Source organism: Carcharodon carcharias, chromosome 17, assembly GCF_017639515.1.
Source record: "Carcharodon carcharias isolate sCarCar2 chromosome 17, sCarCar2.pri, whole genome shotgun sequence".
Lineage (NCBI taxonomy): Eukaryota > Metazoa > Chordata > Chondrichthyes > Lamniformes > Lamnidae > Carcharodon > Carcharodon carcharias.
The window spans coordinates 109,281,489-109,293,702 of record NC_054483.1 but is presented as its reverse complement, the minus strand read 5'-3'; the positions used below and the strand labels follow the sequence as shown (position 1 = coordinate 109,293,702).

The 12,214-nt window shown below is 43.1% G+C and overlaps 1 protein-coding gene across 3 annotated transcripts in view; it reads left to right on the top strand.

The window, feature by feature from the left end:
* The window catches only part of LOC121289975 (ectonucleoside triphosphate diphosphohydrolase 4-like), a 105,599-nt gene that overhangs the window by 28,137 nt on the left and 65,248 nt on the right, over nt 1-12,214 (top strand). For all 3 annotated transcript variants that reach the window (XR_005945687.1, XM_041210001.1, XM_041210000.1), the window contains exon 4: nt 6,545-6,750. Coding sequence is in view for 2 of the 3 variants with exons in the window: in XM_041210001.1 (XP_041065935.1) it covers nt 6,545-6,750 (206 nt within the window). In the remaining variant the exon portion in view is untranslated. The remainder of the gene's footprint in view (nt 1-6,544; nt 6,751-12,214) is intronic.

The following is a 12,214-nucleotide window of genomic DNA, read 5'->3' as shown; positions in this document are numbered from 1 at the left end:
CACCTTTTGACACCACTTTACTAATGTGAAAGCTGGCAATCTTTGGAGATTTAAACTTATTACGCCATAAGCAATATTCAATATCAATTTTCTTCTAGTTAATACAAGCCCTTCAGATGCTGTTATCATGATGGGAGTTTCAATAGAGGCTCCTATATTTACTGCTTTATCAAAATCTGTGCGCCAACATGTTCCTCAAGAGGAGCTGTACTTCCAGTACAAGAGCTTAAAATCCTTGGCACGTTGTTCTTTAAGCTGTCAGTTTTCAAATTTTCCAGGTATCTGATCCTTCTGCACCTCATTCTCACCATTCTGCCACCCCCGACCCAACAAATCCCAATTTCACTACAACTCTCCTAAGGATACCATCTACAGGTGTCTGCAGGCTGACTGCAAGTCCTCTGACAACTCACACAAGTGAGTACTCTTCATATGCTAGCTAATTATTTAGATAAGTTCAGGAGAATTAAGGTAAGCCAGCATGGATTCATTAAGGAAAAATCATGGTTAACTAACATGCTGGAGTTATTTGAGGAGGAGGTAACAGAGAAGGTTGGTAAGTGCAATGCTGTTGATGTGGTACATATGGATTTTCAAAAGGCATTGATATAGTGCCACACAGCAGACTTGAGCAAAATTCTAGCTCGTGGAATAAACGGGAAAGTAGGCACTTGGATCAGAAATTGGCTGAGCAACAGGAAACAGAGTAGTGATAAATGGTTGTTTTTCAAATTGGAGGAAGGTTTTTAGTGGAGTTCCCCAGGGGTCAGTGTTGGGACCATTGCTCTTCCTGATATATATTAATGACCTAGACTGTGGTGTTCAAGGCATGATTTCAAAATTTGCAGATGAGACGAAGTTTGGAAACACTGTCAACTGTAATGAGGATAGCCTTGAACTTCAAAAGGACATGTTAGTGGATTAGGCAAACAAGTGGCAAATGAAGTTCAATGCAGAGAGTTGTGAAGTGATTCATGTTGGTAGAACAAATATGGAGGGACAGTAAAAAATAAAGGGAAAAACTTAATTGAGGTGCAGGAACAGAGGGACCTCTGTGTTTATGTACATAAGTCATTGAAGATGGCAGGGCATGTTGAGAGAGCAGTTAATAAAGCTTATAGTATCTTAGGCTTTATTAATAGGGGCATTGAATACAAGAGCAAGGAGGCCATGTTGGACTTGTATAAGACACTAGTTAGGCCTCATCTGGAGTACTGCATCCAGTTCTGGGTGCCATTCTTGAGGAAGGATGAGAAGGCATTGGCGAGAGTGCAGAGGAGGTTCACAAGAATGATTCCAGGGATAAAGAAATGTAGTAACTATAGCTAAGAGGATAGATTGGAGAGGTTGGGACCGTTTTCCTTGGAGAAAAGAAGACTGAGAGGTCCTCAAGATCCTGAGGGGTGTGGACAGGGTAAATAGTGAGAAACTGTTCCCCCTCAAGAGGATATCAAGAATTAGAGGGCACCGATGCAAAATAATTGGCAAAAGGAGTAAAAGTGATGTGAGGGAAATATTTTTCACCTAGAGGGTGGTTGGAGTCTGGAACAATCTCCCTGGGAGGTTGGTGGAGGCAGGTTTTCTCGAGGTATTCACAATGGAATTGGATTGCTATCTGAAAAGAGAGAATGTGCAAGGTTACAGGGATAAGGCAGGGGAGTGGGACTAGGTAGAACGCTCTTTCAGGGAGTCAGTGCAGACTCGATGGGCCAAACGGCCTCCTTCTGCACAAAAGATTCTGTGATCACTGTAAGCCTGACCTTATTCTCACTCAGCACTGTGCAGTTTCCCACAGGATCCACTATGTATTGGAACAGAGGCTTGCATGCCGACGTTTTATTTCCTGCTGTTAACTTTAGCCCATTCGAGAGCTGGCATCTAGTTCTGATTGAGTGTGCTCCTATTAATATGCCACCTAGCCGGTGTTATCTCTTAATTTTAAAGGCAATTTGCCACACTAGAATTAATGTTTAAAAACAAAAAACTGCGGATGCTGGAAATCCAAAACAAAAGCAGAATTACCTGGAAAAACTCAGCAGGTCTGGCAGCATCAGAGGAGAAGAAAAAAGTTGACGTTTCGAGTCCTCATGACCCTTCAACAGAACTGAGTAAAATTAGGAGAGGGGTGAAATATAAGCTGGTTTAAGGTGGGGGGGGGCGTGATTGTGGAGAGAGAGAAGTGGGGTGGGGGGTTGTGTGGTTGTACGGACAAGCAAGCAGTGAAAGGAGCAGATAATCAAAAGATGTCACAGACAAAAGAACAAAGAGTTGTTGAAAGTGGTGATATTATCTAAACAAATGTGCTAATTAAGAATGGATGGCAGGACACACAAGGTACAGCTCTAGTGGGAGTGGGGTGGAATAAGACTAACAGGGCATAAAAGGTATAGATTTAAAAATAATGGAAATAGGTGGGAAAAGAAAAATCTATATAAATTATTGGAAAAAACAAAAGGGAGGGGAAAGAAACGGAAGGGGGGTGGGGATGGAGGAGGGAGTTCAAGATCTAAAGTTGTTGAATTCAATATTCAGTCTGGAAGGCTGTAAGGTGCCTAGTCAGAAGATGAGGTGCTGTTCCTCCAGTTTGCGTTGAGCTTCACTGGAACCATGCAGCAAACCAAGGTCAGACATGTGGGCAAGAGAGCAGGGTGGAGTATTAAAATGGCAAGCAACAGGGAGGTTTGGGTCATTCTTGCGGACAGACCGCAGGTGTTCTGCAAAGCGGTCGCCCAGTTTGCGTTTGGTCTCTCCAATGTAGAGGAGACCGCATTGGGAGCAACGAATGCAGTAGACTAAGTTGGGGGAAATGCAAGTGAAAGGCTGCTTCACTTGAAAGGAGTGTTTGGGCCCTGGACGGTGAGGAGAGAGGAAGTAAAGGGGCAGGTGTTGCATCTTTTGTGTATGCATGGGGAGGTGCCATGGGTGGGGGTTGAGGATTAGGGGGTGATGGAGGAGTGGACCATGGTGTCCCAGAGGGAACGATCCCTACGAAATGCCGACAGGGGGGATGAAGGGAAGATGTGTTTGGTGGTGGCATCATGCTGGAGTTGGCGGAAATGGCGGAGGATGATCCTTTGAATGCGGAGGCTGGTGGGGTGATAAGTGAGGACAAGGGGGAATCTATCATGTTTCTGGGAGGGAGGAGAAGGCGTGAGGGCGGATGCACGGGAGATGGGCCGGACACGGTTGAGGGCCCTGTCAATGACTGTGGGTGGAAAACCTCGGTTAAGGAAGAAGGAGGACATGTCAGAGGAACTGTTTTTGAAGGTAGCATCACCAGAACAGATGCGACAGAGGCGAAGTTAAGGTTTGGCTGTTGATCTGTTGCACCATTCTTATTGACAAATGATATCAGCAATAGCTCTTTGTTTCTTTGTATGTTTAGTATTCTGCAATGTATTTTTTCCTCATCTTTTACCCTTTGTTTAAGGGTAACAACTTATGTGGAGTCTGATTGGATGGTCAGTGTTGGCCATTCCTCACACAAGCCTAAACAATAAGTGTTGATGCGTTCATTGATAACAGAGACTGTTCCAGTTAGCTTTGACTCCGACCTCCATTGATAGTTGGTATAACAAGAGGGACTTGGTTAAGATCAATCAGAGACATGAATACTGGCCACTCATTATTTTACCCCTGCCTGCCAGAGCACAGATTGAATTAGGATTTTCTTTCTGTACACAGTACCATAAAATGCAGCAAGTTTACCCAACTGTGCCACTAGTAAGAGAGACATTGTTTTCAAACATGGATTGTATCCTCAGTGGATACATATTGTGTTCACTCCCACAGCAGTAAGAGGACAGGGGTTACAGAGGGAGGATAAAGGATCACAAGTTGTCTAGGGCACTAACTCGTACATCTCCTGATTTCTGGGCACACATCTGTGCTGATGGAAGCCCAAACAGCAGATCACGCTATTGGCTGACGAGTGGGTCGGAACCTAATGGACAAGGAGAAAGTGTTATAAAAAGGGAGGTCAAGGGAAGCCTTAAGAGGAGGATGAAGTCCTAACAATGTAGAATGGGGATAAAGGACGTTGAGTCCTGAGTCCTGATGTAAACATCAACAAGGATATACAAATTCAGAATTCTGATTTTGGCCACCTTCACTTGTGGAATACGGTAGCCTACAACAGTTTGGCATTAACTGGCTGCTAGTGCTTCGGCCACAAGTTACAGCAACCTCTGGATGACTGCCAATAGCCAAGCTTTACTGAGGAAGTTTGGTTAGCTTGTCAGATTGAATTGGCTCTTTGAAAGCGCTATCCAATTAGTTCCACTCCCCTGCTCTTTCTCCGCAGCCATACAAATCTTTTTCAAGGGTTTGGTGCTTTCACCAGAAATCCAGACCAGTCCTGGCAGTGTTTCCCAGTGCTGCCCTTTATCTTGAGACTGCCTTAGGTACCTGTTTCATTTTTAGTTATGTTATTTCTGAAGCTTCTTAACCACATCGTTCCCATGAACTCTCCGCCCTCATTCTCAAGGTTACTGGAAGTTGGATCTTGTCCTTTTTATACTTAGGCTGCCGGTGAGCGTTTAGAGTCTTGATTGCTCTAAATATATTAAATTAAATTAAGTTATTAATACAGACAAAATAAACCCATGTTTTTCCATTGTGAACTTTTAAATAATGGTGAGATGGGGTAGGGGGCAGTGGTGTTGGGCAGGCGGAGCAGAAGGTTGAGGGAGCAGGCTGTCATCCTCACCTGTGCTGTCTCCCAACCTGAAACTAAATAACCAATCTCCATGGAAGGTAAACCCTGCCTAGGACTGTCGATCCATATAACAACTAATCCTGCTGGATAAGGCCATTTTAATCACTTAAGTTGCATTTTAGCTGGTTTATGTGAAAACTAAACCCTGACACTGGTGAAACATCTTGCGAAATAATTGTAAGTGGAGCAAATTGAGGTTACAAGGTATCTGCAATCCTTCTATTGTTTGGAATTTGTACTGTGGCATCTTGTAGTTAGGTCAGCTGTGACTCAGTTGGTAGTGCTCTCACCTCTCACATCACAAGGTTCCAGGTTCAAGTCCCACTCCAGGGTTTAAGCACAAAATTCAAGGCTGACACTTCAGAGCAGTACTGACAGAGTGTCACACTGACAGAAATGCCATCTTTCAGATGAGATGGTAAACTGAGGCCCCACCTGCCTCCTCAAGATCCCATGGTACTGTTTCAAAGAAGATCCAGCGAGTTACTCCTGCTGTCATGGCCAATATTTATCCCTCAATTAACATCACAGAAACAGATTAGCTGGTAATTATTATATTGCTATTTGTAAATTGGCTGCCACGTTTCCTACAAGAGCGACAACACTTCAAAAGTACTTCATTGGCTGTAAAGCTCTTTGAGATGTCTGGTAGTCACGAATGCAGGTCTTTCTCTTTTTGCATGGTTAGGCAGTGTAGAACTTTCTCCCTGAACCCTTATGACTTTCAACGTCTCCCCCACAACATTTAAAAACCTCATGAATGTAGTATAAAGGGTTAATGTTAATCATGTAAATATATAGTCTATATCATCAGTGATGTAAGATCACATGATTACAGAGCTTCGTGTAGAGACTACCTTCTAAATAGCATAATGTTAAATAAAAGAGTTTGTTAACAGTATTGCCTCCATTCTCATCAATAAGTCCATGACCACAACCACCACACACCAGACCAGAGACAACAATAACAGGATGACAGGCACCTTTTCAACTAGCACCCTAATTCCTTTGTGTTCCTGCTTGGGTCTGTCCCCCTCACCCACCTTTCTTTCACATATTCTGAAATGCTTTGCAGCATTTTTTGCGGTATTAGATTACAGGTGCTATATTAATGCAGGAAGTCGTGTTTTTGAAGTCACCTCTATCAGTCAAGTGCAGGCTTTGCCCTGGAGTGCTGATTGGAAAAGAGATTGCAAGGCTGTGGTTTCGCAAGTAGTGAGAGCAGTAGAATTTGTTGATGCTTTACCCAGTAAATCTCCTTTTGTTGTGTGGTGCCAAAATGAACGAACAGAATTTCCACCAAAATTATGCAGGGAAGGAACTCTGAGATAAAATTTCAGCATGACCTAGGCAAAAATAATTGTAACTTTAAAAAGAAATGTTTGGACAAATTTGCATCGTCATAAATGAAGCTCTATCCTCCTCTCTCCCTGTTTGTGTTTATGTACAGGTCTTTCTGGGCCTTGTGAGCATTGCTTGAGAAGCAAGTCAGATTGCCTGCTTCCAGGCCTCTGTTACTGTCAGTGCTCCGTCAGTTTGCAAGAGCCAGTTAACAATGTTGGACTTGTCCTCAGCTTTTATCCAGGTGTCCCCTTCTGCCAAGGGAAATATTGCGAACCTGCAACCTGTACTGAACTGGTAGCAATATATCAAATTGATTCATTTTATTGATGAGGAAACATGCTATTTGCTTTGGTGTGTGACTGACAAATAATGATGAAACCACGTGAACTTATCCATATAGTATACTGCTGTCACTGGGACGTCTTGCACGTTTAAGTTAATAAGTTGTGTGTTTTTTTAAAAAAAGTCTCTCTCTTTTTGTAGGTATTTGGCCAGAATTGAAGACATGGAAGCAACAGATACCAATGATGAGGAGTTAAACTATGGCGTGGTGATAGACTGTGGAAGTAGTGGATCCAGAGTGTTTGTGTACTTTTGGCCACGGCACAATGGGAACCCTCACGACCTGCTCGATATCAGGCAGATGAAGGACAAAAACAGGAAGCCAGTGGTTAAGAAAATCAAACCAGGTAATCATAGGGCAAGGGTACCGCACAGAACAGGAAGAGGCTTTGTTAGTGTCAATGATCAAACTTAGCATGTATGTCACGACAGTAGTTTAAGAGTCAAATGGAGTATTTCCATGGTGAAGGAGTTCTCTGGACAGCTAAGAAGTTATTCATTTCATTCCAGCACTTTCTGATATACACACAACTGGCTTCCAGCGTCCATTTCTTTTACAAACATTCATCATGTTCTGTATGGCAGCTTGATTCCGTTTGTTAACCTTGTGAGTCAGAAGATTGTGGGTTCAGGTCCCATGTCAGAGACTTGGACACAATCTATGTAGACGCTGTCAGGCAGCACTAAGGGAACACTGCATTATCAGGGGTATTGTTCTTCATTCAGGCTGTTAAACTAAATTAAAGTATTAAACTGGAAGAGACTAAGAAGTCATATTTGACTTGACACTCGATGTGTCGAGCCAGCAGAGAGCAACAATCTGCAAAGACAGTGGAATGTTGAACTAAAACATATGTTGGAAACACTCAGGAGGTCAGACAGCGTCTGTGGAAAGAAACAAAGTTAACGTTTCAGGTCGAGATAACCTTTCATAAGAACTTTCTGGTCCCTTCCAAGTCACACACCCCATCCTGACTTGGAACTACATCGACATTCCTTCACTGTCGCTGTTTCAAAACCCTGGAACTCTCTCCCTAACAGCACTGTGGGTGTACCTACACCACAGGGACTGCAGCGGTTCAAGAAGGCAGCTCACCACCACCTTCCCAAGCGCAATTAGGGATGGACAATAAATGCTGTCATAGCCAGTGATGTCCAAATCCTGTGAACGAATAAAAAATTTTTTTGCCCATTCCAACCTGTCCAAGTCCTCTTGAAGTTTAACACTATCCTGCTCACAGTTCATAATACTTCCAAATTTTGAGCCATCTGCAAATTTTAAAACTGCCCTATACAAAGTTAAGGTCATTTTTATATATCAAGCAGAACAGGGACCCCTGGGGAACACCACTATAAACCTTCCTCCAGTCCAAAAAACATTCATTAACCACTACTCTCTGTTTTCTGTCAGTTTTGTTGCTGCTGTCCCTTTTATTCGATGAGCTCCAACCTTGCTCACCAGTCTATTGTGCAGTACTTTATCAAATGCCTTTTGGAAGTCCATGTGCACCACATCAGCAACATTTCCCTCATCAACCCCCTCTGTCACCTCATCAAAACACTCCAAGCAAGTTAGTTAAACACGATTTGCCCTCAACAAATCCATGCTGGATTTCTTTAATTAATCCACATTTGCCCACATTAACTTTATCCTGAATTATTGTTTCTGGAAGCTTCCCCACCACCGAGGTTAAACTGATTGGCCTGTCATTGCAGGGCTTATCTTTACACCTTTTTTGAACACGGGTGTACCAGGCATAATTCTCCAGTCCTCTGACACAACCCTTATATCACCTTTTTTTCAGTTTTGCTATGACCATTGCTTCTTTTGTTTCTTCAGATTCCACTTGCTTTTCTTGCACCCTCACATTTCTGAAACAATCAACCATTGCACTGCATCGACTCTTAATTCTTTCCTTGGATGGCAAAAATATGGGACTCCTTACCGCTGCCTGTATTCTATAGGTATTTAAAATTGAAACTTGGCGTCATCCAGTCGCCACTCTTGGTGGTGTCCTGCAGTTTGGGCTTTGCCCATTCATCTTGGCTTCTTGAAGAACCATTTCCTCCAAGGTCAGGGATCAACAAGATCCCCGTGCAGTTATTCTGATAGCCAGAACTGAGCCTGTAAATGTTTGTGATATGAACACAACTTTTTTATTTCTGACTGATTGCAAATCTTTTGGCCTGTGTCCATTGGACTGCATGGTCCTGAAGTAGCAAGGATAAAACCTACAGCTCCTATGTTCTGCCAAGGAAAAGTCTTGAATTTATCCATCGGCTTCTTACTATGTAAAGGGGCTAAGACCTCACAATATATGTGCGTTAATGTGATTGTTCCCTGGTCAAATGCACAGCAAGATCCCTGTCAAATGCACAGCAAGACCCCACAGGCAACACTGAAATGCATAATGGTTGAGAGATCAATGGTGGCTAGAACATAGAAATATTGAATGGTTACAAGCACAGAAGCGGACCATTTGGTCAGTCATGTCTATGCTGGCAATGTAGGAATAGGAGTAGGTCATTCAATGCCTCAACTCTGCTCTGCCATTCAATGAGGTCACAATTGGCCTTTACCTCAGCTTCATTTACCTGCCTTTGCCCCATATCCTTCAAAACCCTTACCCATCAAAAATCATATCAGTCCCAGTTTTGAAAGCTCCAGTTGTCACTTAGCATCTGTAGTCTCTTGGGGTGAGGGGACAATTCCAGATTCCTACTAACCTTTGTGTGAAGAAGTGTGTAGGAGCATATCTGATTTCTATGAGTTGTGTGCCTTAACATCCTCAAATAGGCAAATCTGTTTAACATTTGCAGACCAACTATGAACAGTGCCTTTCTACTGCAGCACTGCACTGTAGTGCTGGCATAAATTATGAGCTCAAACTCCTCGTCCGTGGCTCGAAACCACAATCTTCTGACTGGGCAGCAAGAGCGCTACCAAATGAACTGAGCAGAAACCTTTAACAGCTGATGCTTTTAGGTAATAAAATGGAAATGACTTTGTGAGTTACGTGTTAGTCCTGGCTCAGTGGGTGGCACTCTTGTCTCAGAATCAATGATTTGTGGGTTTAAGTCCCGGACGCTTCACAAAATCTAGGCTGGCACTCCACTGCTGCCGCTTTGAGATGCTGTCTTTCAAATGACTCTTTAAAGTTTAGCTCTTTTGATGGTTCTGCTGGACTTTAAAGAGGCAATGGCACGATTTGCAGTCCAGGGAGTTCTCCCAGTATCCTCATCAGCGACACTCTCTCAGACATCACCACCCAGAAAAAGAAGAGAAATAAATTGGTTCTTCATCCCGTGGCAAGCTGTTGGAATGAGGCTGAATGCAGCCTATCTGTGTACATTTCACCGACTGAATAATTCATCAAGTGAATTGGCCAAGATATGTGATGAGGCACCGTTTAAATGTTAGTTTCTTTTTCATTACGCACTTGATTTCAAGGGTACTGTCACTGACCTGCACTAACTTTATCTGTAGAGCTCTGCTGCCTCCCTCTGGTTGTGAAGCTGAAATGCATACATTGTAGGATTTGTGTAATACAATGCAGCCGTGTCTGATTCTACCAGGTCCATCAATCACGCTTAACCTGGTCTTATGCTGCCTGTTTCAAGTCTGCTGGAGCTAATAATAAATTAACTTTTCAGGGTCATGCATTCATATATAAATTCAAATTTGATGGTGGTTCTTCTTCCCTGGAGGGTATCCCTGCTTTCATTAACACGCTCAGTTCCGAGCAGGGGCACTGGTTGTCATTCAATAGCAGGGGGCCTTGATTCTCTTTTCAAAACATTTCCCCTCCCTGGACTGGGGATCAAACCACAACATTTTGTATCTCTACAGCACTACTCATGTGCAGAAAGACAGCTCAGCCCAACGAGGGCAGAAAGAATGACACCAAGCCGGAGGGCTTGGATGGGCGAGGGAGTGAGAGAAGAGATTTGAAAGGAGTTCGTGAGATTGAAGAATTCCTGAGGACAGCCGTGGATGCCTCTTGAAATCAACCCCTCCTCCCTCTCAAACCACAGCAACAGCTGACAGTAGCTAACTCAGCATTGATTTGAGAAACTGTGACTTCATATTGTGACAGGTGGCTCCTTTCTCCAATGAGCTAACTTGGGAGAATAGCTCCTTTCACAAACTCAGGATATCATTTCGATTGGAAGTTAAACTGAGACTGTCCTCTTCTCAGGTGGATGCAAAATATCCCACAGCCACTATTTCGAAGGGGAATAGTGGGGAGTTATCCCTGGTTTCCTGGACAATATTTATCCCTCAATCAACATTGCTAAAAACAGATTGTCTGGTTGGCTCATTCTGGAATGAGGACCTTAGCTTATGAGGAAAGGTTGTACAGGATGGGCCTACACCCATTGGAGTTTAGAAGACTGAGAGGTGATCTTATTGAAACAAATATGATCCTGAGGGAATTGGATAGAGTGCACACCGGGAGGATATTTTCTCTTGTGGGGGAGATGAGAAGTAGGGGACACAGTTTAAGAATAAGAGGCCAAATGGTAGAGCAGGCTCGAAGGGCCAAATGACCTGCCCCTGCTCCTAAGTCCTACGTTCATATGGTCAGTATCACATTATGGTTTGTGGGAGCTTGCTGTGTGCAAATTGGCTGCCACATTTCCTACATTGCAACAGTGACTACACCTCAAAAACAAAACTTCATTGGCTGTAAAGCACTTTGGAACATCCTGAGTTCATGAAGTTTGCTGTAGGAATCAGTCCTTCTTCCTTTCAGGACATGCCAAAGTGTTTTATAATCAATGCAATACTTTTACAGTGGAGTCAATGATGCAATGTGAAGAAATGTGGCAGCTAATTTACACACAGCAAGCTCCCACAAACTGCAGTGAGAGAAATAACCAAACAATATGTTTTAGTGATGTTAGTTGAGGGATAAATATTGGTCAGGACACCAGGGAGAACCCTCCTGCTCATCTTCAAAATAATGTCCTGGAATCTTTCCGGTTTACCTGAGATGGCAGACGAAGCTTCAGTTTAACGTCACCTCAAAAATGGCACCTCCAACAGTGCAGCACTCAGTTAGCACTGCACTGATGCACCAGCCTGGAAAGATGTGCTCAAGCCTCTGATATGGAACTTGATACATGACCATAAGACTCCACGCCACCACTGAGTCCAGGCTTATCCTTAAAAATATAATTTGGAAAAAAATCCAGAGCATAGTTTTTATTTTAACTCAACTATTTTACTTTTTAAGGTGAATCAGTAGGTGAAGGGACATCCTGTCTATAATATATGGTATATGCATTGCATATCCTCACACACAATGCTGCTTGTGGTCACACATATTATGGACACTGGCAATGAAATCAGTTCAAAAGTCTATATTTACATATATCAGAAATACCTGGAAAAACTCAGCAGGTCTGACAGCATCTGCGGAGAGGAACACAGTTAACGTTTCGAGTCCTTATGACTGTTCAACAGAACTAAAGAAAAATTTAAAAGAGGTGAAATATAAGCTGGTTTAAAGTGGAGTGGGGGGGGGGACAAGTAGAGCTGGATAGAGGGCCAGTGATAGGTGGAGATAGCCAAAAGATGTCATAGACAAAAGGACAAAGAGGTGTTGAAGGTGGTGGTATTATCTAAGGAATGTGCTAATAGGTGACAATGATAGAAAGCAGGACGAGCAAGGTACAGATAGCCCAAGTGGGGGTGGGGTGAGGGGAAGGGATCGAAAAAGGCTAAAAGGTAGAGATAAAACAATGGATGGAAATACATTTAAAAATAATGGAAATAGGTGGGAAAAGAAAAATCTATATAAATTA